The sequence below is a fragment of the Sebastes umbrosus genome, chromosome 13, assembly GCF_015220745.1.
Source record: "Sebastes umbrosus isolate fSebUmb1 chromosome 13, fSebUmb1.pri, whole genome shotgun sequence".
Lineage (NCBI taxonomy): Eukaryota > Metazoa > Chordata > Actinopteri > Perciformes > Sebastidae > Sebastes > Sebastes umbrosus.
This window is the reverse complement of record NC_051281.1, coordinates 25818102-25841297: the sequence shown is the minus strand read 5'-3', so window position 1 is coordinate 25841297 and position 23196 is coordinate 25818102. Positions and strand designations below refer to the sequence as shown.

Here is a 23196-nt window from a genome sequence, read left to right as displayed (position 1 = left end):
TAGCTTTAAAACTGAGCCCGCTACAACCTCCGAAATATCAATTGCGTTAATGCGTTAAAGAAATTAGTGGCGTTAAAATGAACTTGTGTTAACGTGTTATTATCGCGTTAACTTTGACAGCCGTAGTTCATGCATGACAGTTGGACTGCTGGGACATTTCCGATGTACAAAGCCTACAGAGCACCACATTGCTGGGTCTCTGTTTAAAATACTTCCGCGTTTTAGAGGATCGGGGGCGAGGATTTTTAGCTGCATTGACCGGGCGCAGCCATTCTTGCGACACGCCGACGCAAGTTATGCAAATCAACGTATTTTTCTATCGATTACGTTGATTACGTCGCCCCAGCCCCAGTAGCCACGATACGCTCGTTAATATATTAAGTTTAATGTTTTAAGTAAAATGAAGATGGAATAAAACGGCTCTGGCTCAGTACTGTGTTTACTTTTTGTGTTCCTACTACAAGAGGTAGAAAACTGTTCCAGATCCAAATGAATCAATACACTGGAGGTGCTGGCAGCTGAGGTGAAGAGGTCGCCCCTTTGCACCGGGTCCCCGAACCAAGTAACTCCCAACTAAACGGGCTTCATCATTGTTTTGTTTTTTTAACAGACCCTTAATGGGAACCACCTCAGACCTGACAGATTCATTGCCACTCATCCATGAGCGAGGAGGGGACTTGGGAAGCGGAGCATGCAGGGTAAGGAACACGAGTAGCGTCGGACATTAACATTCTTCCAGTTTACTCTTCTCCTCTCGACACGACTTTTACAAGGTTTTGAAGAAAAGAAGTGATGTTTACTTTGCTGGAGACACACTGGCAGCCTACTCACCTCAGAGGAGGCCATATTAGCAGAACACACGCACACGCACACACACACACACGCACACACACACATTGGAAGTACACTGATCCAAGAGGCATAATTCAATCCTATACACATGTTCATCATTAACTAATCCCCAAAAATCCATGAGTCATGTCTTGTCACAGTGAAACCATCTGAATTCATGTGCAGTCTATATTGGGCCAGTGTCTTAAAGTTCTAGTATTTCTGTGCAGTAACATATATGTACACTTTGTATTTACATGCATGTATAAGTGTGTAAGTATGTAAGTATGAATGTAATGACGAAGTGCTTTACATAAACTTAACAACTGCATGTCAGTAAACAACTGGAAACAAATTAAAAGAATCCCATTCTTAATGCTGCAGTAGGCAAAATGCTTTTGGCATCATTGGGCAAAAATTCCACAATAACCTTTCAGCATATTGTAATTCAAGTGTTCTGAGAGAAAACTCCTCTGCACCTGCTCATGGCTCTGTTTTCAGGCTTTAAAACATCTAACGCCTTGACGGGAGACTTTGGCCAATCACAGGTCATTTCAGAGAGAGAGCGTTCCTATTGGCTGTTCATTCAACGGAGGCAGCTGTCAATCACTCGCAAACTCCGATCAAACTAGGCAGCGCTGATCAAATACAGTATGAATCAATATTCTGTTACTGAAGTGCCTATTTATCTCCTCAAATGTGTTCAGAAAACATCTTGTAGTGTACTGTTTAGCTGGAAAATTAGAAAGTTTGCTCCGGCTGGTGGGCGGGGCTTAGTATTTCCTCAACTGATCTCAACATGGCGGCCGGGTCACAAACTTTCTCATTTTACAGCTAAACAGTACACTACAAGATGTTTCTGAAAACATTTATGCTAGAAATAGGCATTACAGTAACAGAATATTACTTAATATTTGATCAGCGCTGCCTAGTTTGACCGTTTGATCAGAGTTTGACAGTGATTGACAGCTGCTCAGAGACGGCAAGGCCCCAGCTCGACTCTGATGGGTTGTTTTCCTCCGGTCTCTGAAATCTTGCAGATGCCATTAGGAGCACCGGAGGACACCGGAGGACACAGAGATGATGATTTTTTTTCAGATTACCTGTCTCATGCACTACTGTCAGGATATAGTGACCATTTTATAAAACTAACCTTTTTTAATCATATTTGCTCCATTTCTACCTACTGCTGCTTTAACTGTTAACAAGCATGCTGCATTTCTGTCCATGCATGTGTACGTAGATAGAGGGACCCTCAGGGATCCTTGCATTGAAAACACTGTGAAAGCCTAGAGCCCAAACTATATAAGGTTCATTCTTCCTAAAGCCCTTCCAAACCCCCCTCAGCTGGATCAAAGTGTGCCTTGTGTGCTTAGGTTTTAACATGGGGTGGGGGGGGCCTTTACTTTCTGGCCGATTGTTATCACTCCTCAAAGTGCTAAACCATGAGTGAGGCCTCGTTGAATGCTGCTGCCAAAGGAGTGTCTGAAATGTGTGTGTGTGTGTGTGTGTGTTGTGTGAGTACTCCTCCCTCCCATGTGCGCTGGGGATAAGGCAAAGGCATGGGTTTAAATTGGAAGCGCATGTTGCATGACCTCACACTTGTCATTTGTGATTAAACCACATGAACATCCCGCTGCAGCAAGTCGTTTCTTTGGTACAGATAACTGTTTCAGGCTTGCTACTGTGCCAACAAATCACAACGCTGACTGCCCCCTGCTGGTCTCTTTTCTCCACAATCACCGAATGTCAGGATCGTTTTAAGAAAGATCAAACTATATGACGTCCTCTGGTAGTGGAGGAAATCCAACATGGCTAAAGCCACCGGTCAGGCTGTGAACATGGTAATGGGGCCTTACTTTTCTCCACCCAGGAAAGTAAACAATGTACTCACAACATCCCTGAAACACTTAATCATCTGCACACAGGGTGAGTTCCATCATCTCTTAGAGGATTTCTACGAAGCATAGCGGCGTTACTGGCAGATTATAAAGTACTTTGGGAGCGCATGAAGTCATCCACATGTGCAAGAAATGATGTAGTATGTGGAATGATGCTGGCAGATTATCAAGGATGATCAGCAAAATTATAATCCCTGAAGATTTATGGTTTGTGGCTACACAATCCTGGGATGATGACTAATAAAGACAGACCGAATTTGGTAAAACATGACTCAGTGCAAAAACAACTTTGAACAACTGCGTGAAAGCTCAGTTCATCAACTTTTAGTTGTTTTTTTAAATCAGGCATGCTCATTTTTGAGGGATGAGAAAGCTCCACGCATCCAACTTCTACTGCCACTGATCCAGGTTTGAATACCGTTGGCAGCAAATGAAACAAAACCAAAAGTATCTCCCCTGGCAGATCCTGCACCGCCTCCTGGAGAATCCAGAAGAGCTCCCAAGCCAGATGACATCTGCAGTCCTCCTGCATCTTCCCCGAGGTCTACTCCCAGTTGAACAAATACCTCTGTAGTGAGGATTTCTGGGAGGCACCCTGGCGCCCCTTTCACATTTGCAAGCATTGTTTAGCGGCAATGTCATGTTGTCAAGTGATCGTCGCTCACAAACTGCAGAAAAACAACCCCATCTCCTACAAGATTACAAAATATGTTTCCCTCAAAACATAATTCAGAATACAGATTCAATGATGAACGATCCAATATCATCGATACAAAGTGAAAACATTGATACATATCATCATCTTTAAAGGTTGGGTCGGTAATGCTGAGAAACCAGCAAGAGTACACTAGATTTTAAAAATGATCCAGCCAAAAAAACCAAGCCCAGTGTTGCCAACTCTTTTCCAATGAAAGCAGCTGATTTACAGACGTCTCTTTATACATTCATGGTGATGGACACATTGGCGTTTGCAGTCCAAAATGGCGGCAGCACTACCACAACACCATTTAGCGTCTGTTGTCAAAAAAGCACCAGAGTTTCGCCTCTTTGCTTCTATACTCATTGGTCCGGTGACGCACAATGAGTGTACGGGCACGCAGGTAGGTATGTAGACAGTTAGGTAGCCCGTCCATTTGAGCAGAATGAAATGATTGGACGGGCTTAATACAGTCCTGTGAGCCACAGATACCTCTTTTTATCTTTTCTTTTTTTATACTGTCGGAATGCATTGAGAGTTTCAACTAATATAACAAAAAAAATGTTTTTGAAGAAGATTACCAACCCTAGCTTTCAGTTACGCCTTTATTTTGAAATTCCCATTGCACGTCTGGTCTGTGTCACCATTTAAACCCAAGCGCACATCGTTCCTTGTTGTGAGTTGATACAAATTTAACCGATTGTATTAAATGGGCATATGATGATGTCTCATATTGATAACAGGCCCCTGAATTTAATCCAATCAAAATCATATCGTGGCAGACTTTGTGATATCAGCAAATATTGTATCGTTGTCCAAAGAATCAATATAATATCGTCTCGTGATGAAACTTGAGATTTACACCTTTAATTAACAGGAGAGAACATTATTTCATGTTGCAAACAGCAGCTTGCATGTCGTAAAGTTGGTGAAACAGGCCTCTGATCAGATGCATGAAACCACCACAGCCTCCAGGTTCAGCTCTCTCTTTACTACTATAGTTCAGTCAGAGATATGGAAGATAAGGGTTTATAGTTGTAAGGAACAAAGTGTGGCCTTTACAAGTATAGTAATACAATAGTGTGTGTATTTGTCTGTGTGTGGTGGTGGTGGTGAGGAGGACACCCCTCCTGTCAGCGTCAGACAAGATACACCCACTAAACACAGAGCTGAATTTCTTCACAGCACCAACTGTAACCCATGGCGACGGAGAGCCTGCCCAGTAGCCGGGCATTATGCAAATGTAAATCACGCTTGACTGGCCACAAGACTGTGTGTGTGTCCATCGCATGGCTTCACATTTCACCCAAACTTTATTGGTGCCAGTGGCCTTTTGTCTGCTTTAATTGAATTAACTTCTCAGAAACGGACCTCGTTGCAGGAGAACGATGGGACATTACACAGCCATCACCTCGGCATGGGAGCTTTTAATAGTGTTTACATTGGAATCATTCAGTGCTTTAGAAGAATAGGGGCTTCTCTTTCAGTACATTTTATAACTTGGTAACACTTTCTTTTTAGGAGCTACATGAGGCATTTGTCACAGCGTCGGAACATAATAGATTAGCAAATAAACAATCGCCAATGAAAGACTCGTGTCACTTTTCTGTCATTTTGTGTCATGTTTCAGGCCCTTGGGAAGAGGCTTACATAAAAAAAAGCTCCAGTGCTTTCACTTCAACTGTCACATCTTAATATTGGCTGTCATTCCTACTTGTGCCAGTGACTTTGAATGGCTAAAATAATTCCAGTCTACAGAAAAAGACGTTGTTAAAGGCCCGGGAAACCTATTCTCTCAATCAGCTTTTTACCATTAGCCATGTGGTCCTAAGGCCCTGACACACCAAGCCGACAGTTGGCCAGTTTGGGTCCGTCGGTGAGCGTCCGTCAGCCTAGTTTTTGTGGTGCAGTCCACTGTTTTTTTGTTTTTTGAGTTACTTCATCTCAAGTAGGTGTAGAATGACGTGGTAGTTGGCAGTCAGCTCTAGTCTTTGCGGTGTGTTCGAGTGCAACTTTTTGGCCAAGACGCAGGCGACGTGAGGCGATGTCTGGTTGGTGTGTCTGGGCCTCTACAGGAACACACATTTTTCTGCCAAAGTTGGAAAAGATTGGGTTATTTCTCAGGACTGAGGTCTTCTCACTGGTTTGACATTGATGGGATTCAGTTGGAAAAAGGTGATGTCACATGTTTCTGTGTACCAGCAGCATTTAAATCAAAACGTAATGAAGTTGGTGGGTGGGTGTGGTGTGCTTACATTGCCATTGGAGACGTGCCTTGGTAACAATGGTACAGAGGGATAGAGGACTACTGCAACACATGTATGAACCCTAGTATACAACTTCATTTATACAAACACTGTAATTTACATAGCACTAATAACGCTGCCTTTTAAGTCCATGGGTCCAAGTAAATCACAGTTTAAAAGGTAGAAAAAGTCAATGGCCATGTCCCCATCTGCTGGTTAAAAAAGCACAGCGTCATTACAGTCATACTGTACTATACTGGACGTGGTCATGAACTACTTTGAAGTGCCTGGTGTATTTTAGACAACTGGGTTCAGATAAAATACAGAATTCGCCCATTGCTTTGGTTACAGGCCACAGTTTGGAAGAAAGAACGTGTTCACGGTTGTGGTTGTCTTCCTTCGTCTTTCATGTCTGCTTGTCCCCAGTCAAAATGGCCAACCCAGACATCAAGCAAACAGTGTCACGTGGTTTTGTCCACCGGACAAAAGAGTCGTGGAAATGCAAATGTTTGGCCAGTCTCTGAGATAATGTGGAGCAAACCAGTCTCCGTCATCTTGATGTGATTGATTTTTGCAGACTACAGACTTGAACAGACTAGGGCTGACCCGATTGCTTTGAAGCTTTGACTGTCATCATGGTAATCGACATCCAAATTAGTATTTGAATGCTTCAAATGTTGTTGTTGAGGTTTTTTTTACACATGTAAGTATGTAATAATTAGGGGTGGGAAACAAATTTATTCACCCATGTATCACGATTTTTTTTAATTTTAAAATTGTTTTTTTTTTTAATGCCAGAATCAATATATTTGTTTAATTTGAGTCTATACGGAGGTAGAAGGAAGTTACCGCTTATATTGTTGTAGTCAGAGTAACGTGACGTCATATCCGTTCCGTATCCGTCACCAAAACAAAGCGCAGCCGGCCGCCGTGAGCCGAAACGACAAAGCGGAAAATGGCGGAGGGTCGGCGTGGATATGACCTGCACACTCACATGCTAAATCCAAAATGGTAAACACTACAAATCCAGTAAAGTATGGAAACACTTTGGGTTTTACACATTGCAGGAAAAGCAGAGCTAGACATCACGGCTAAAGCTGCATGCTATCTCTCTCATGGACAGGAAACGTTATCGTATTGCGGTAACGTCCGGTTAAACCGGCCGACACTCTCATCTCTGTGGTCAAATGGGCCGACGCTACAACTGTAGAGCACCCATATACTGACATTTATCTTAAACGGTTCTCAAGATAGGTGAATGACACACAGAGGGACAGACACACAGAGGGACAGACATACATTCGTTGCTTTATAGTTAGATGCAAAAACAATTCAAGACTTTCTATGACAGCTTACATTATTTTTGGGGAGTGTAAATGAGTGCCTTGGCCCTTAGTTTGGTAATGATATGGTCTCCAGTGACTACTAATCTCATAGTCAGAGTCTAAACTTAAGAATGCAGATGGCAGGTGTTAAAGGATTGGCTACAGTAGAGCTTAGTGGTAATATAAGACACAAGACAATCGCACGGATTGACAAAGAGATCCCAGGAATGCTCCACAAAAGTGAAAGTGCAGAGAACGGAATGTTATCCAGCGGAGTGATAAGTAACAGTGTTGCCGTGGTGGGAACGGTTAACTGATAATGCAGCCACTCAAACGCCTTGCTCGCTTTCATCTGACACTGTTTAAAGGCACTTTATCTAACTGCAGACTGTTAAATCCATTACTGTTATCTCTGCTGAGAGCAGCCCAACCTTTCAGGACAGATACAGTATGAAACATTCTCAGTGTTTTTCCATCAACAGTGTGATTAAATATAATTAACAACGCAAATATTTTATCTGAATAAAGAGCTGCATGTGTTAATGTGTAGGAAATAAATACCCAATGAAATATTAGCTTCAAACCTGAGTTGCTGCACAGCCATTGACAACACAATACAATGATGTGGAGGTATTCAGGCTATTTCAGAGTCATGCCATGAAGGCTTGCCAAGGCAGACAGGCACGCAGAAGGCAAAGAGGTAGCAGATTATGTTCTCAGAACTTCTCTGACAACTGTAATGTAAAAAAAAAAAAAATGAATGGGGCTTAAAGGGTAAAACCCCTCAATTAAGGTAATCCAATATGCTATTCTTGCAGTCTGGGAAAGTCCATGTAGAACCTAAGAAACTAGGTCTGCGTCACGACCAAAGGATTTCATGCTCGATACCATGTTGCTGCTGTAATTCAACCCTACATGCTGCTTATCTTTGGTGAGTGTCTATAATGAGGATGTTACATACAGTTGCAGTATGTCCCATGCACATGTACAGCTGTGCAGGTACTCCAGGTATGGAGTCAGTTCTTACTATCCACTTGAAAGGGGGTTGGTGTTTTTGTCTCTCACTAGAAGATTACCATACACTTTATCGCTGTTTTTGCTAAACTATGATGACGGTCTGTTGTCTTGATCATGGAGCTGGATCATTTTTAATAACTTGCTATGTCACCCTTAGAAACAATTGAAATGTTTAAGGGAATTGTGACTGAAAAACGTAGAAAGTAAGAAAAAGGGAGAAAAAGCTGTTGTTCAATGAAACGTGTTATGCTGGATTGGATTGGATTGTGTTGCATTAATACAGTTTACATTATTCGGAAAAAATGTTTACAGATTTTTTAAATTATGTATCGATGGAAAATATGTTTCAGTTTTAACATAAATTGTATGACTTTTTTGATTTAAATGTTGAAAGTGTAAAGAAAAATGTCATTGATTAATGATGTAATGATTTAGGTTAATAAATGTGGGAAAACATTATTTTTGACGGTTTCTCTTGTTTTACTGAGTGCAAATTTGCCATCATAAAGGTACAATGTGCTTCTCACTAGGCAGTGCCCTCTTAAAGGTCAAATTTGTACCATTTCCAAGGGTACATTTAAGTCCTAGAGCATTAAGGTCCATTTTTGTCCCCAGGGGTACAAATTTGCCCCCATAAGGTACAAACTGTAAGGGTACTAATATGCACCCTTGTTAAGGGTACAATGGGTTAACCTTTGAGGATACTGCCCCAGCAACAAGCTGTTGGACCCCTAAAGGTACAAACTTAGCCCATTATTTCTGACAGTGTACTGTATATTAGCTTATTGCTGATATACTGTATCTGTTTTGGTTTAAGGGATCCTTATTAAGATTCTTTTAAAAAAATTGGCCAATTTTTTAACTCTTTAATATCAATATTAGTATCTGCCTAAAAAATTCAGTATCAGTCAGGCCATACATGATTTTTATTATTTTACTATTATTTTTTGTAGGACTGCCTCGACCAAAGAAATACTTAAGGCCAAGCCAACAGTCGGCCGTCGGACAGTTTGGGGTCGTCGATGAGCGTCCGTCGGTCTAGTTTTTGTAATCTGCCCATGAATTTTTTGGGCCAATACAGTATGTTGAATCAGTGGTGGAGCCAGTCAGTGAGAGAAGTCACTCTGATTGGCTGTTCAGCTTAAACGAATCAGTGCACCAGGAGAGAAACGGAAATGAGGAAAGCAAGCCAACGAGTAAAGTCAAGAGGAAAAACACAGAATGTTCTTCTCATTTTTCATCTTCATCTCATCTGATCGTTCCAATACACAGATATTTTCACAACGACATGGCCATCTGGAATGAAGCTAAGCGGTGAGTGAGAATGGTGTAAAAATGGTCGCCAAACGCTGCTGTGTTTCTTAAAAAAAACGTTTCACTTTAAAAAAAAAAAAAAAACATAAACTTAAAATTTTATTTTAAAATTTAAACTTACATTTTTTTTTATTAGAATCATCAAATACATGCGGCCTGTAGACGGATACGGAACGGATGTGATGTCATGTTACTCAGACTACAACAATAAAAGCGGTAACTTCCTTCTACCTCCACATAGACTCAAATGAAGCAAATATATCAATTCTGGCATTAAATAATGTATTTCAAAATTGTAAAAATAAAAAAAAAAGAAATTGTGATACATTAGTGAATCAACTTTTTTTCCACCCCTAATATACAGCACTGCCTAATGGACTAATACAACCAATGACAGAGAAAGCCAGTATAAAAATATATAACTAAATATGTAGACAAATTCCTATCATCTCATATTGCATATCATTTTATCGCCTCATATATACATATATTTGAGAATAAACTAGGACCAATATATTCTCAGTGTGAACACAGCCTTGGGGGTAACCGTAAATAACCTCTCAGCCGTTGTGTATGTATATAATATATATATGTGTGGCACGCCGGTGATGCTTGTGTAGGATTTCAGGCGCGTGCAACACATGTGCAGCACTGTGTCCAAGAGTGTGATTTAATTAAAGATTCCTTTGCCTGGTGCATATGATGGGACACACCCGCTCTCATTAACAGGGATCAGGACTGGAACGTGGAACATGTGCCGTTTTTTTTTACGGAGGGCTATCGAGTTTCTACTCCTGTTCTACTAATAATAACGGCATGACAAAACTTTTCTCTACAGAACAATCCTCTGTTGTGTCCCCCTTGTGTTATCTGTAAGGCACTGGAGACACAGAAAAATAACGTAAGGAGTTATGTTTCTCCAAAAACATTCATAACGAAATGAATATGTTCACAATGCCTTGGTCACTGCCCAAAGATTAGTCCTATACGAACCCTTTATTTTCTACACAGCTTTGCCTGTGACAGTGAGTAGCCTACGTGTTTATCAGACACTTCATGGTTACAATTCATAACGCTCATCACGTTTCCCCTCCCAGTCCAGTGAGAAACCACATTCCAGTGCGAATACCTATGAAATTCCTCCACAGCGGAATGTCTAAGTGTGCAAACCTATCCTTTTAAAAACCAGTGAGGGCGAACTAGCAACAATGATCTGCCTCAGCTTGTTACAAGCATTGGTGCAAAATAGAGAGAGAGAGAGAGAGAAAAAAAAAACTGGGGTCTTTCTTCCTGTGTGTATTCAGAGTAAATGCAGCATGTCAAAGGGGGGATTTATTACGTCCCAAAAGAAAAACATTCTCCCGATGATGAAAACATGATTGGGCGACCTGGGTAGCCCAGCCTAACTTCTGCTCCACTGTCACAGTAATTACCCTTGGAGCCCTGTGGCATCCGACCTTGGTGAAAAAGACCCCGGGAAAAGAGAAGAGCCACAAAGACGCATTTGGAGGCGAAAGGGATGCGACCTGGGAGAGCCGAGCTCCCTGTCCATCACTCGGAAGTGTTGTGAATGGCTACAAAGGCCCCCAGAGTGAGACTTTGTGGGATTTCGACGTTGCCAAGAGCAAATGCCACATCGCCTTGCCAAGTATTAGGGAGAAGACAAGAAAATCCCCCCCAGACGTAGAGAAATATCAACAAAACTGCAGCATAAAGGCCACATTCACAGCGCACAAAGCCATAGAGGGCTGGATGGTATAGGGCTAAACGGAGTGTATTATGTTGCGCTGATGCCACAAGGTCTGAAGGCAGAGGTGGAAGTTAGGCCTCTGCTTTACATTCCAAGAAAAGGGGCACACAACCGTGACTCTGGGGGGGGAAATACAGTTGCCCTGTGCCTTAATCTATCATTCTGACTGTCATTCTATCCACTGTGCATCGCCAAGTGAATTAAAGACACTTTAAGAAGCTCAATGAACGCCTTTTGTGTCCCATTATCTCCTTGTTCCAGAGGCTTTGTGGGCGACGTTACGCATCACCGAATCAGTAATGTCTTGAAAGGCTGTTTGGAAAAGAAACATCCGCTCATCGGATTCACACATCCTTTCACCACGAGGCTTTGAAAGTAAAAGGCGTTGACTTCCAAAAATGGATGAAAAGGCTCAAATTATCAGACGATTCCATGCTAGCTGTTGGCTCAAGCTGAAGGATTTCTTCCCAAATTTTGCAATTTAACACACACATCTACATTCCTGGACAGCATTTTGAATACTTTTGATGTTGTACGGAACAATCTACGCATTGAACATGTCACTCTACATTTACATAAATACATCATCACTACATTTATATATACTTAATGGTTAGGATTCATTATTAGGTCATTATCTGGAGCTCATGTCAACAAGCATCTGATGGGCTCTGAAGATAGACTGAAATATCTCAGTTTCTGTGAATTTGTCTCTTGCATTAAATTTGAATGGTGTTTTATTAATCTTAAAGTTATTACGAGGAACTTTTAAACTTTTAACTGGTTATTAAACAGTCTAAATGTAATACTGATGCCTCTTTATGACCTACATAAGCAAACAAGACCATCAGTGAGAATCTGGGTTGTTTCTATATAGTTATTCCTAATGCTTGTCATCCGGTCCGATTCCAGAAAAAAATACGACAAAACAATTTATACAAGTTCAACAGAAACTCCTTCAGCTCAGCCTTCAGCGGGACTACGGCAGCATCTCAGTTTTAAAGCTAGTGTGAAGATAAGATGGTATCATATGAAACTAGAAAAACCTAAGAAATCCATTGGTACCAACCATGTCATACTTGCTTGTCGCGATTGAGGCTAAATAACGCTCCAAACTTATGATAAATTTTGGCGAGGAAAAACTGGCATGGCGATATTAAGAGGGTCCCTTTGACCTCTGACCTCAAGATATGTGAATGAAAATAGGTTCCATGGGTACCCACGAGTCTCCCCTTTACAGACATGCCCACTTTATGATAATCACATGCAGTTTGGGGCAAGTCATAGTCAAGTCAGCACACTGACACACTGACAGCTGTTGTTGTCTGTTGGGCTGCAGTTTGCCATGTTATGATTTGAGCATATTTTTATGCTAAATGCAGTACCTGTGAGGGTTTCCGGACAATATTTATCATTGTTTTGTGTTGTTAATTGATTTCCAATAATAAATATATACATACATTTGCATAAAACAGCATATTTGCCCACTCACATGTTGATAAGAGTATTAAATACTTAACAAATCTCCTTTTAAAGTACATCTTGATACACACATAAAAAATGTGCAATTATTTGTGATTAATCACAATTCACTATGGACAATCATGCCATTAAATATTGACAGCCCTAGTTTCTATTAGTATGGTTGTGTTCCTTCAAATTTTTGTTGTTTCTTCTCCATGTTTAGTTTTTTTACTTTCATGCTTGCTGTGCACGAGGTTGTCATTAAGTAACTGGATCAAATTATCCAATAACTGGGAGGTTTGCTGGGGAGGATGCAGAGTAGCAGAAAAGCATTTTAAAGTGTGCCAACTCGTACTGATATTTGCTGCTCAGAGCTGGTTTAACCTGCCGGGAGCAGCATGTGGGAGAGGATTACCACATCAAAACAGACCGATGCAGGTAAGGTACAATACCTTAACTCACAAACAGTGTCTTTGATATCATCCCTTATTATGTGAAAGCCTCTACATATCACCGTCAAGTCAAATCCGGTGCAGTATAGTCTGCCCAGACTGTCATGTGAAGAATAGGTCTATTTAAAGAAGCGGAAATAAAACGCAATGTCCACAAGAGGTTAAATTCCTGTGTGCATTAAAAGGTAAAATGACAGGGGTTAACCTTGCGGAGGCATCACAACTCTTTCCCGGGTCAAGCACACACTGGGCACATTTCCACAGAGGAACACACAGAGAGGGTCTTGTTCTGCGGCCCATGTGCAGGTCAGTGCCGGCAGGTAGGAGTGAAATGATAGGCCTCCCCAGAGACACAGCACAGAGGACACACTGTTTTCTCCACAGCTAAAGCATCCACTGGAATGCAATATGGGGCGGCAGGTAACTTTCAGTTCACCGCATACCTTTATCGGAAATCTTCAAATCCCAGGAAAGCCCCCGCCTGCCGTCTGACACTTTGGTGGGAATTCAGAAACAAGGCAGGTAGAGAGCTGGACTTGACAGGCATCAAACTGAAATGAGGATTAGTTTCTTAAGGAGGGACAGTCGGCGGTGTTGCTTATGTTGAGAGTTGGGTTTGCCCGTTACTTGAATCCCATTGAGGGCTGGAAAACAGATACCTGCCCTAGATTGGATTTAATATCGCTTGTTGTTTTTTTTGTTATAGTTTGCATCATGTGCATGTGTACACAATAAGCATAATTGTACTTCTTGTGTACAGCTTTTACATAAAAATCATGAAATAAAACCATTGAAAACATTTACTTAAAAGGACCAGTGTGTGACAATCTATTGGCAGAAATGGAATAGAATATTAATAAGTAGTTTTCTGTAGTGTTATGAAGTCCATGTAGCTTTATTTATATAGAAACTTTATCTCAAGGCCAGTCAAATGTACTTAAAATGCCTCACACCCTCCCCTCTGACGTTGCTACAGCAACAGAGGGTCAATATACTCTCCTCTATCCGGTTCATGTGGCTTACATGTTAGAAAACTATTTCCTTCTCACACTGCAGCAGAAATTGCAACATGGGCGTTGCATTGGAGTCACATTTCTCTCCACATGATTAATACAAAGTACAATAATACAATACAATCCACTCAATTTATTTCTGCTGTATTGCTCTGCCAAATATCTCAACTCTGAACACTGAACATCCATCCGTTATCTGTAAACGCTTATCCTATTCAGGGTCGCGGGGGAGGGGGGCTGATTCTGATCCCAGCTGACACCCTGGACAGGTCGCCAGACTGTTACTGTAGTTAATGCAATACCTTATTTGAACTAAAACACCTATCATGTTGCTTCACTGTATTTCAATCATATAGACTATTTGTAGTAAATACATGTGTAAATAGGTTATGCATTTTGGTTTACCTTATTTCAACTGATGCACCCTATCCTGTTGATTCACTAAAGTTGATGACAGTTTTTCCTCACCAAAATGTAGCTTAGGTTTGCAGCGATATTTAACCTCCTTCGCGACAATTTAAATAAAGAATGCAAAATCCATTGGTTGTGTTTCTGTAAAGAATAGTATTCTCCAAGGTGTCCCTGACCTGGTTTGCAAACTGTGCCAGCCCAAAAGTGTAATGCATCATCTTCATTTAATGCCATTCTTGCAAATGTGCGGTTGCAGTCCGATTATGTTGTGTCTCTCAGCCCATGTACTGCCATTATACAACAACCCCTAGATGCAAAATACACAGCACACATTCTTCCTGAAGCCTATTCAAGATCCCCTCATCTGGTCTTGGCTGTGTACTTTGGTTTTACATGAGGGTTTTACTTTCATGGCCGATTGTTATCGCTCTTCAAAGTTCTGCGCCGTGGGCCTCCCTGAGCGCCCCTGACAGGAGCAGCCAAACTCCTCTTCTTCTTCTGGGACACAAACCACAAGCAGCACACATACAAGGAGCAATTACCACAGGAAGCAATTCCTCTGCACCTGAGCACACCTCCGACAAAAACATCAGCATGAAAAAAAAAAGAAAAATGGTATGCAAAGAAAACAGTAGGGCGTGCACAGCATTTGGCATTCAGCACGAAAAGCCTTCTACAGTGCCTTCAGGATAAATCAGAGGACAATTATAGTATTTGGAGATTGAGTGATCCAGATTCTGACAACATGAACTGTGTGTCAGTGTCTTTCTTCAGCCAGGTCATACAGAAAAGCAATGAACAGCTCCACATTTTCAAGCTTCTTCTGAAATTTTCCTTTTAAACCTGCGGTAGGCAGAATGTTTTTGGCATCATTGGGCAAAAAATTCCATAATATCCTTTCAGCATATTGTAATTCAAGTTTTCTGAGAGATAGCTAGACTTCTGCACCTCCTCATGGCTCTGTTCTCAGGCTTTAAAATATCTAGCCCATGACGGGAGACTTTGGCCAATCACAGTTCATTTCAGAGAGAGAGAGCATTCCTGTTGGCTGTTCATTCAACGGAGGCAGCTGTCAATCACTTGCGAACTCCGATCAAACGGTCAAACAAAGCAGAGCTGATCAAATATGAATCAATATTCTGTTACTGTAATGCCTATTTCTGACCTAAAATGTGTTCAGAAACATCTTGTAGTGTACTGTTTAGCTATATAATGAGAAAGTTTGTTCCGGCTGGTGGGCGGTGCTTAGTATTTCCTCAACTGGTCTCAACATGGCGGCCGGGTCACAAACTTTCTCATTTTACAGCTAAACAGTACACTACAAGAAGTTTCTGAAAACATTTTACGTGAGAAATAGGCATTACAGTAACAGAATATTGATTCATATTTGATCAGCGCTGCCTAGTTTGACTGTTTGATCGGAATTTGCGAGTGATTGACAGCTGCTCAGAGACGGCAAGGCTCCAGCTCGGCTCTGATTGGTTGTTTTCCTCCGGTCTGTGAAATCTTGCAGATGCCATTAGGAGCACCGGAGGACACAGAGGCACATGATTTTTTTCAGAATACCTGTCTCATGCACTACTGTCATGATAAAAATAACTTTTCTAAATCATATTTGCTCCATTTCTACCTACTGCAGCTTTAAATCACTAGTGATTGTTTATACTCAGCATGACTGACACTTGGCAACTTCACTTGAGTGACTATTTTCAACACTTTAGCACCACTTCATTACTTCAACCGCAGCGCTGCTGGCTGGAGTCGGGGCGTTCATTTCCCACAGCTCTCCATGTGCCCACAGCCACATACGCCTCGGCGCAGCTGTTTGTCTGTCTGTGCCACCGGACAACTCAGCGCATCTGGGAAAAGTCCTCTGAGATGTCTAGAAGTGTCTCTTTAGTGTTACTTCCCAGCAGCCCAGGAAGTATACTGATTAATATGTCTGTGTGGTGGTCATCTAGACCAGTGATCCCCAACCAGGGGTACTTGTACCCCAGGTATGCAGTAATAATACTGGGTAACTGGAAAGCTTGTGGAATAGCTCAAATAAGAAAAAATTGAATTATGGTTGGAAACAGAGGATAAAAGAATATACCCACATATTTGCATTTAGGATGCATTTAAGCATTTAATCAGCCAAATAGGATATTTTATAACATATTTATTGTCACAATAGCCAATAAACTACCAGCTACATTAGGCAGACTGCACCGAATACGCCTCCCACATCCTCAGTCAGTGGTTAAACCTTATCGACTTATCGAGTGTGTGAAAACTAGTTTGCAAATGAGCAGAGAAGTCTAACTAAATGGCTAAATGAAACGGAGAAATAGTTGAAACATCCAGCTTCTGCCACCCCAAGTGGTGGTAGTACAAATTTAAACTTGGCCAAACCTTCTGATAAAAAGACCAAGCTTAAACATCGACATAACTTCCGGTTTAAAAATCAGTCCAAATGAGCACATACACATTTGGAACAAGACGGGTGGTGTTGATGAAGGGGTACTCGAGCTCATCTGATAGGGCTGAAGGGGTACGTCACGCAGCTTTAGTGAGCAGCTGTCTAGACAGAATAAAACTACAGTGTATCATAAGTGCAAACATTTCTAAAAAGTCGTATCATATTGTGTTCATTCCACCGCATGTCTGATTAAATCAACTCAGTGTTTAAATATTACTACACAGCCTTTTGGGTAGGGCTGGGACGACACACTTATCTCCCGATTCGATACTATCACGATACTTGGGTGCCGATTCGATATGTATTTCTGCAAATAGATCCCCCGAAATGTTACACACTGTTCCTTTAATACAGCCAACCTCATATCATATTATAGCTCTGTGAATGGGGAAAGATGTCCTGAATCCTTCTTGATCAACTCCAAATAATTGTCACCAAACTGACTCAGCTGCTGGAGGCTCACAGCCACAATTTGGCATCGTGACATGACGAGCCCACATCACATGGCAAATGTTCTACTGCTTTTTCTGTGCTAATAAGAAGGAGTTGAGTGTTGTTTATCTACATACAGAGTTTGGTCGATTTTATTTAAATATATCTAAAAGTGCAAAAGTAACTCTGATGCGTATAGATTCATAATAAACACAGGCCAAGGGCTGATGATCACATTATAAGAAATAAATCAAGCCTGACTGGTCTGCTGTGTGAAGTGAGGTTTGGGGTCAGACGGAGAGTTTAGTGCAGGTCACTGAGCACATTCCACAGGGCAGAAATTAGAGCCTCTGCCTGAAAAGCACTATTATATTTAACAACTCTGAAAAATCGAACTAACCACCACAGACACAGCAGCAGAGGGCAAGATGAAGAAACTATTTCCATTACATCAGTACAGGTAGGGTCACTTGCTAGGGAGACCGGGGGCAATTGGAACATTTTTGGGTTTCTGATGTCATTACTCAAAAACTTCTTGAGCTATTTGGATACAATTTCTATGTAGGTAACTTCTTTTGTTTGTGTTCTACTTGTTAACAGTCATCAAATGTTTTTACAAGCAATGTTAGAGTCCCAATATTGGTTCAAATACTAGAAGTCGAATGTTACATCTGCCCCCAGGTGCAGGGGTGATTGTAACAGCATATGGGGGCAATTGAAACAATGCAAGTAATATCTTCATATAAATGCCAAGGACCACAATAAACTACCAAGAATACGCATATAATTAGAAGAAAAACTTTGACAAGCACGAGACATTTGCTCTTATTTTCAAAGAAGAAGAAGAAGAAGAATAAAGGCATGTTATTAATCCCCAAGAGGAAATTCAATAGCAAAAAGCAACCCAGCTGGCAAGAAACAACAACACTAACATTTGACAAAAATATCAAATGTTAGACAACACAATGGTTATCAAAACTAGACATTTGAATTCATGGACATTCAAATGTTAAGACTGTATGAGGAAAATACTGTAGATGAAAAAATACTTTTATACCTAAAAAAAAAAGATTCTTTGCAGAAAAACTTTGATAACTTTGAGACATCAGTTTGTCCTTAAGGCAGGCAGAGAGGGGTCATCACAGACCATAACGAGTTCCATGGTTGTGTCTTGTGTCTGATTGGAGATATTATAGATGTATTATAGATGAGATGTTATCATTGCCCCCGGTCTCCCCCCTGATGATCCCTGTGAGCTTTGTCTTGGGAGTGCAAGCATGACTGAACTTGGACTTCTCAGAGTTGCCCTCCAGTCATTATAGTGAATGGTTTACCTCATTCATTTACACAAGCTGTGTGAATGCCTAATGTCAAAGCAGGTATTAGACAGTATATCCCTGGATTGATGGTTTCTTACTTATGTAACATATCCCCATGCTGGCTGAAACATGCTGCTGATATTCACTATGTGCTTCTAGAGGACTCCGTACATGTTTAGTTTGTCAAGTGGAACCAAAAGTCGACATAAAGATAGTGAGTTGGGTTATTAAAGCATGCATTTAATAAACATATCCAACCTGAAGAAACACGCAGCTCGTGTCTTGCCACTCTCTGTGCCAGCAGCTCTTACCTTTCTCAGGCTCTCTTTCTTCTTCTTCTTCTTCTCCTCCTCATGTTGGTGAACAGGCATTTGCAGAAAGTCCTCTTCACAGCAGATGAAGCTCACCGTGCATCCCATCCGAGCAAACCCAGAGCGCACGCGTCCAAACCCATTCAATCCAAAACCTCCACAGCTTCTTTCTCGCCTCCTCCTCCGTTGGGTGTATAGCTACTTATTGTGGCTTTGCTCCGCTCAAACAGGCGACTAATCTGCGCACTAAATCTGGCATCACTGCGTTGTCAGTCGAGCATTGCAAAGGAGTTTCCCCGCTCTTGTTTTCAGCCTGCACACCACCATACATGCGCTGACTGACGGACGCACTGAGGTGCGCTGACTTCCCACTGATGACTGCAGACTGACTGACTGACTGTGGAGACTAACAGGTAGCCTGCAGCATGTGTTGCTCTCTCTCTCTCTCTCTCTCTCTCTCTCTCTCTCTCTCCTCCACACACCTTTACGTTTGTGTTCATATGGTGTTGTGATTGGTGGTTGAGGCTGTCACTCAAAACTGTAAGGAGACTGATGATTTACAGTTTTTCTCAATTGTTTACACACAAATACTGGTACTTGACACACAATGACCACAACATGTAACTCATGCACCAACCCCCTGAACCAATTCTGCTAAACTACAAGCACAATTCCTGCTTTACACTCAAATTGCAGTTCTAAAACACACTTTTTTTCAAAACACTACACACAATTCTCTGCATTTGGCACAATTTTCATGAAGAAAATCTCGTTTTCACAAGGAACACACTGTCATTCAAAATTCTAAAGTCAATTGCCCTACTATGCACACTGACTCATCACATGGGCAAACACCTGTCACACAGTGTTACAATTAGCAATCAGTTGATGCTTTTCATGGCTGGATTTGACATGCTAAGCGATATTTCCCCCGCTGCTTGGCCAGGGCAAACATTGCTTGTGATGTGGATGAGGTGCTGTGGCCAGACCGAAACAGAAGAGAGGATGCAGCATAGTTTTTTTTTTTTCCACTGTATGTGCAACTTTGTGTTGGTTGGGATGTACACTGTGTACATTGGTTTTGTGGGGAAAATAAAATATATTTGTTACCGTGTATATGTGTGTTCTGAGTATAAAAACAATATTCTAAAATATTTTACAACACACTGATGTATGTACTGTCTGTAGTAAGTGTAACACTGAACAAAAAAAAGGCCTAAGTCATTATGATGAATGGAGAAGAAGTGTTTTCCATTCATCATAGTGTTTTACATTGAGCACATCAGTGTTCAACTGGTTCTTATAAATGTCTATTCATATGATGGTGTGTGTGTGTCATTTGAAAACAAAATACCATTTTGAGAAGAAATAACATTGTTTTGAATGTAAAGTTTCATTTTGCAGGAGAATTGAGGGGGTTTGCCCATTGTGTGTGTGTTTTTTGATTTGTGTGTAGAGTTCTGAGAGTATGAGGCATGCTTTCAGAAAATGTGTGTAAACAATCGAGAAAAACTGTAATAGCCATTTAAAGTGGCAGTAGACTTCTGCACCTCTTCATGGCTCTGTTTTCAGTCTTTAATAAAAATCTAATCCTAATCCAATCACAGGTCATTTCAGATAAGAGAGAGAGCGTTCTTATTGGCTGTTCATCAATGGAGGCAGCTGTCAATCACTCGTAAACTCCGGTCAAACTAGGCAGCGCTGATCAAATATGTAAGGGATAATGTACAGCGAGCCGGTCATTGTTGTAAAAGAAACCCCGGCAGGGCGATGAGAGACGCGCGTCATCGCCCTGTCGGGGGCTCCCTATCACAGCAATGACCCGCTAGCTGTACATTATCCAGCTTATTACATGGCTACTTACTTAAGAAATCAAGAATTTGACACAAAAACGGTCAATCAGAGTCCGACATCAGACCTGCGCCCATAGTAACGTTCTGCTATATATAGTAACGTTCTGCTATATATAGTAACGTTCTGCTATACATAGCAACGGTCTGCTATAAAGAAATAACAGACCACAGAACGCCGTTATCAGCCTATTTCTCTGTTTCTGTTTTCAGAAACATGTTGTAGTGTTCTGTTTAGCTGTAAAATGAGAAGGTTTGCTCCGAGTGGTCATGGATGTATTAAGAGAACTGGCTACAGCGTTGGAGGCGGGGCCCCGTTTATTCCTATGAAAGTTACTCAGTTGCGTATGATGCCAAAATGGCTCGACTTCCGAGTTGAAAAGTTCCCGGATCTTCTGGCGATTTTCTGCATCCATTGGGCCCATGGAGCAGGTGCAGTAGTGTCGTCATGGTTTGCTAACTCCGCCTCCCAGCCCTCGCTCCAGCCTCGTGGAAGGGAGGAAGGGAAATAACTCTGAATTTGTCTATTAGTGCAATTTACAACTTTTAGGACCTCACAATTTAAATAAGGGCTATTCAAGGAAATTGATTTGCCTAAAAAAAAAGTTATAGTACCACCTTTTGGCCACTTCGAAAATTGGCATCAATGACCAGCGCTCTTCCTGGGGGCTTGCAGCTGGTGGGCGGTGCTTGTTATTCCCTTAACTGATCTCAATATGGCGGCCAGGTCACAAACTTTCTCATTTTACAGCTAAACAGTACACTGCAGGATGTTTCTGAAAACATTTGAGGCAAGATATAGGCGTTACAGTAACAGAATATTGATTCATATTTGATCAGCGCTGCCTAGTTTGACCATTTGATTGGAGTTTGCGAGTGATTGACAGCTGCTCAGAGATGGCAAGGCTCCAGCTCGGTTCTAATTGGTTGTTTTCCTCCAGTCTGAAATCTTGCAGATGCCATTAGGAGCACCGGAGGACACAGAGGCTCATGCTTTTTTTCAGATTACCTATCTCTGGATATAGTGACCGTTTTATAAAAATAACTCTTTTTGCTTCAATTCTACCTACTGCTGCTTTAAAGGGACTATTTGTAACTTTCAGAAATGCTTGTTAACAGCGACACCTGTGGCCGTGAAATCAACGAAAGTCAGCATCGGGCTCGTGCTTGCTCGCTTTAAATAGACCTGAACTAGCATCGCTCAACACAGTAAGGCGACACACGTCAGCTAAAACCACAATATCACTCTATATTTCAGCTGCTTGGCAGTAATGTTAGCTGACCAGACTAAGGTCCCTCCATAAACATGATTTAGATCTGATCCTAGTTTTGGCTTTTCCCTCATCAGCGCAGGCTGATGCAGCGGGGCTCTGCAACGTGTCTCCCTGCTCTCTCCGCCCGCAGCCGGAGAGAGCAGGAAGACACCGGCACCCGGTCGGTAACGAGACAACAACGTAACTCGTTGCAGAGCGCCGTCACTTCACAAGACACGGGAATCCTCTGTTGGTCTGGAGGAGCTGCAGCATTTATTTCTGCCCAAACGTCCACTGTACATTCACTAGATATTCTCAGAGCTAAACCAACTCTTCTGCAGTGTGGAGTGAGCGCGCGTTCACGTCTAGAGGTGGAGCGAGCTGAGCGAGAACGCGCGCTCTGTCTGAGTGAAGGCGAGCAGGCAACGGAGGAGAGACAGCGGCTACACGCGAACGCGCATATGCGAGCACGCATGTGTCCCAACCTGGTACATTTATACGCTAAAAAAGTTACAAACAGTCCCTTTAATACAAATGTGCAAACATTTTAACCCCCCAACTATGCTTCATTTTAAGGATTTGGTCCTAGACAGTGTGAAAGAAAAGAACAAATTTCCCATGTGCTTTCACATCAGTTGGTGTGTCCATTTGGTCTAAAAGTCCACAGGTGGCCTGGGCTCAGATGACCTCCAGTCCCAGCTGATTCACCAAACCACTGGACTGAGATCAGTCTGTTGCAGTGCAGGATTCCCTGCACAAGCCTGAGTAGCACTGAAGTTCAGAGCCTTTATTCTTTTCATGCAATCATGCTTCCCCCTGCTAGGTGATTTGTGAAGTAGTAGTCAGAAGCGTCAATTATCTATAGGGATGCTCTTTTATTGAACCTTTTTGTGTTTATATCGCATATAAAAAAGTGAACATGCATGAATCCATACATGTGCTCCTAAATACAGCAATAGAAGAGATTCAGATCATAACAACATCTTTATTTAAGTGCAGTCATGTAAGTTTTAGCAATGAATAAACCAAAAGACACAAAGCTTTATTGTGCTATATGAAGTGAAACCATACAGTTATACATCTGGCATATAGAGTGATACAGTAGGCCAACCAGGAAGTTAGAATCACACGGGTTTCCTTGACAAAAGG

At 41.7% G+C, this 23196-nt stretch overlaps 1 protein-coding gene and 1 long non-coding RNA gene across 6 annotated transcripts in view; one reads left to right on the top strand and one right to left on the bottom strand.

Annotated features, from left to right (window-relative positions):
• tns1b (tensin 1b) overlaps positions 1-19332 on the bottom strand; it is a 205480-nt gene extending 186148 nt beyond the window's left edge. For 4 of the 5 annotated variants that reach the window (XM_037790813.1, XM_037790815.1, XM_037790814.1 and 1 more), the window contains exon 1: positions 18945-19331. In XM_037790813.1, the coding sequence (XP_037646741.1) occupies positions 18945-19052 (108 nt within the window). In that variant the 5' untranslated portion in view covers positions 19053-19331. Of the gene's footprint in view, positions 1-18944 lie in introns of all 5 variants that reach the window. The other variant, XM_037790812.1, reaches the window with a different exon arrangement.
• LOC119500875 lies at positions 1375-21644 on the top strand. Its single transcript, XR_005209702.1, has 3 exons — positions 1375-1411; positions 19919-19923; positions 21471-21644. It is a non-coding gene; the product is annotated as an uncharacterized LOC119500875 (long non-coding RNA).
• The last annotated feature ends 1552 nt before the right edge of the window (positions 21645-23196 follow it).